This window comes from Phyllostomus hastatus, unplaced genomic scaffold (assembly GCF_019186645.2).
Source record: "Phyllostomus hastatus isolate PE091 unplaced genomic scaffold, TTU_PhHast_1.1 phas_contig_150, whole genome shotgun sequence".
In the NCBI taxonomy this organism is placed as follows: domain Eukaryota; kingdom Metazoa; phylum Chordata; class Mammalia; order Chiroptera; family Phyllostomidae; genus Phyllostomus; species Phyllostomus hastatus.
The window spans coordinates 23,059,454-23,061,764 of record NW_025333611.1 but is presented as its reverse complement, the minus strand read 5'-3'; the positions used below and the strand labels follow the sequence as shown (position 1 = coordinate 23,061,764).

General features: G+C 58.7%; 1 protein-coding gene across 1 annotated transcript; it reads left to right on the top strand.

Moving 5' to 3' along the window:
- Positions 1-371: 371 nt before the first annotated feature.
- On the top strand, positions 372-1,702 carry POU4F3 (POU class 4 homeobox 3). Its single transcript, XM_045829178.1, has 2 exons — positions 372-491; positions 806-1,702. Exons 1-2 carry the CDS (start codon positions 372-374, stop codon positions 1,700-1,702), a joined length of 1,017 nt encoding a protein of 338 aa, XP_045685134.1.
- The last annotated feature ends 609 nt before the right edge of the window (positions 1,703-2,311 follow it).

Below are 2,311 nucleotides of genomic sequence, written 5' to 3'. Positions count from 1 at the left end.
AAGAATCCGGAGGTGGGCCAAGCTGGAGCCAGGCGGGGCGGGGCAGACGGAGAGAGGCCCGGCCCGGCCGGGGTATAAATGCGGTACCGGGGGCGGCCGTGGCGGGCCAGGAGGCGCGCGGAGAGCGGCTGCCTAGCTTTGCCTCTCCGGCCCTTGCGAGTCCTGGGCGCGCGAGCACGCCTGCGCGCTCCCGGGCCCTTCCTGGCAGGCTGCTTGTAAGATGAGTGAAGAAGCAGGTGGGGGAGAGGGGAGGCAGCGAGCGAGAGGGCGAGGGGAGCGCGGGCGCTGAGCGGCACTCACTTGGAGCGCGGCGAGCGAGCGAGACGAGCCTGATCCATGTCCCTCGCTGCCTCCCTGCCAGACGCGCGAAGATGATGGCCATGAACACCAAGCAGCCTTTCGGCATGCACCCGGTGCTTCAAGAACCCAAATTCTCCAGCCTGCACTCCGGCTCCGAGGCCATGCGCCGAGTCTGTCTCCCAGCCCCGCAGGTACGTAGTGGAGCATAATTACCGCTCTAAGGCACATTTTTTGACAGGCACTTGCTTCATGTTTTTTTCATGTCTCCCAGAACAATCGCTGCTGTCTGAACCCCTCTCCTGTCTCCCCTGCGCTCTCTCCCGGCGCCCTCTCTCTCTCATTCATGTCTCTGATCCACACGTCTGTTCCAGCAGAACCTCTGTCTCCGTATTAATTTTTATGACCTGGGTTTTGAGGAGAGGCATCTCGGTTGCTTGAAAACGTGTTTTAATCCTGAGTTGACAGTATTCCCCACTGACCGTGCTGTGCGCCTTCTCGCTTGCAGCTGCAGGGTAATATATTTGGAAGCTTTGATGAGAGCCTGCTGGCACGCGCCGAAGCTCTGGCGGCGGTGGACATCGTCTCCCACGGCAAGAACCATCCGTTCAAGCCCGACGCCACTTACCATACCATGAGTAGCGTGCCCTGCACGTCCACTTCGTCCACCGTGCCCATCTCCCACCCGGCTGCGCTCACCTCGCACCCGCACCACGCGGTGCACCAGGGCCTCGAGGGCGACCTGCTAGAGCATATCTCGCCCACGCTGAGTGTCAGCGGTTTGGGCGCGCCAGAGCACTCGGTGATGCCAGCGCAGATCCATCCGCATCACCTGGGCGCCATGGGCCACCTGCACCAGGCCATGGGCATGAGTCACCCACACGCCGTGGCGCCTCACAGCGCTATGCCCGCATGCCTCAGCGATGTGGAGTCGGACCCACGAGAGCTGGAGGCTTTCGCGGAGCGCTTCAAGCAGCGGCGCATCAAGCTGGGGGTAACTCAGGCGGACGTGGGCGCGGCTCTAGCCAACCTCAAGATCCCGGGCGTAGGCTCCCTCAGCCAGAGCACCATCTGCAGGTTCGAGTCTCTCACTCTTTCGCACAACAACATGATCGCGCTCAAGCCAGTGCTTCAGGCCTGGCTGGAGGAAGCTGAGGCTGCCTACCGAGAGAAAAACAGCAAGCCGGAGCTCTTCAACGGTAGTGAGCGAAAGCGCAAACGCACGTCCATCGCAGCGCCAGAGAAGCGCTCACTCGAGGCCTACTTCGCTATTCAGCCGCGGCCCTCATCCGAGAAGATCGCGGCCATCGCGGAGAAACTGGACCTTAAAAAGAACGTGGTGAGAGTCTGGTTCTGCAACCAGAGACAGAAACAGAAACGAATGAAGTACTCGGCTGTCCACTGACTGCGGCGGGGCGCAGCGTCCCGGGCCAGGAAAGCTGAGTGTACGTCCCGGGGGGACGGTTATGGGGGACTCCAAGACGTTTTCTGGCAGGTCAGGCTCTCTTCCCCGAAGCCACAGGCTTTCCCCTTTATCTCACCTGGTTGTGTCCTGGCCTTCTGTTTCTCTTCTTTCCATTCTATTCTCACCAGGAAAGCTTTGGCGCTAAGGAAAAAGTCATGAAGGGTAGGCCTGGAGGGACGTGTGCTGTCCATGGTGCTGAAAATCTCCCTGGAGCGCTGGACTGCGAGACCTCAGGGCAGGATCCCAAACAAAGGGGAAAGTGAATTGGCCCGAGCACGGGACTGCGGTGAAGGGGCCACTTTGCTAAGCACGATTAGGCAAGGGATGAAGGGATGGGAAGAAAGTGATAAATAATAATGCAAAGTCTAACTGGGGAACACACATGTACTGGAGATTTATTTAGAGTATATAAAATCATGTATGTTTCCAAAGGATAGTCTTATACTTCCTTCCCCGCCTAAATTTTATCCATCTCATTCTTTGGTTTGCTGTAAATTCTCTAAGGTAGCATGGACTGAGTTCAGGGAAAGTGTGCTGGGAGTTCTGGCC

Bases quoted from the DNA above. Each gene is read 5' to 3' on its own strand.
- POU4F3 (XM_045829178.1), top strand. From the start codon at position 372: ATGATGGCCATGAACACCAAGCAGCCTTTCGGCATGCACCCGGTGCTT. The intron at 492-805 runs GTACGTAGTGGA...TCTCGCTTGCAG, and splicing joins TCTGTCTCCCAGCCCCGCAG to CTGCAGGGTAATATATTTGG.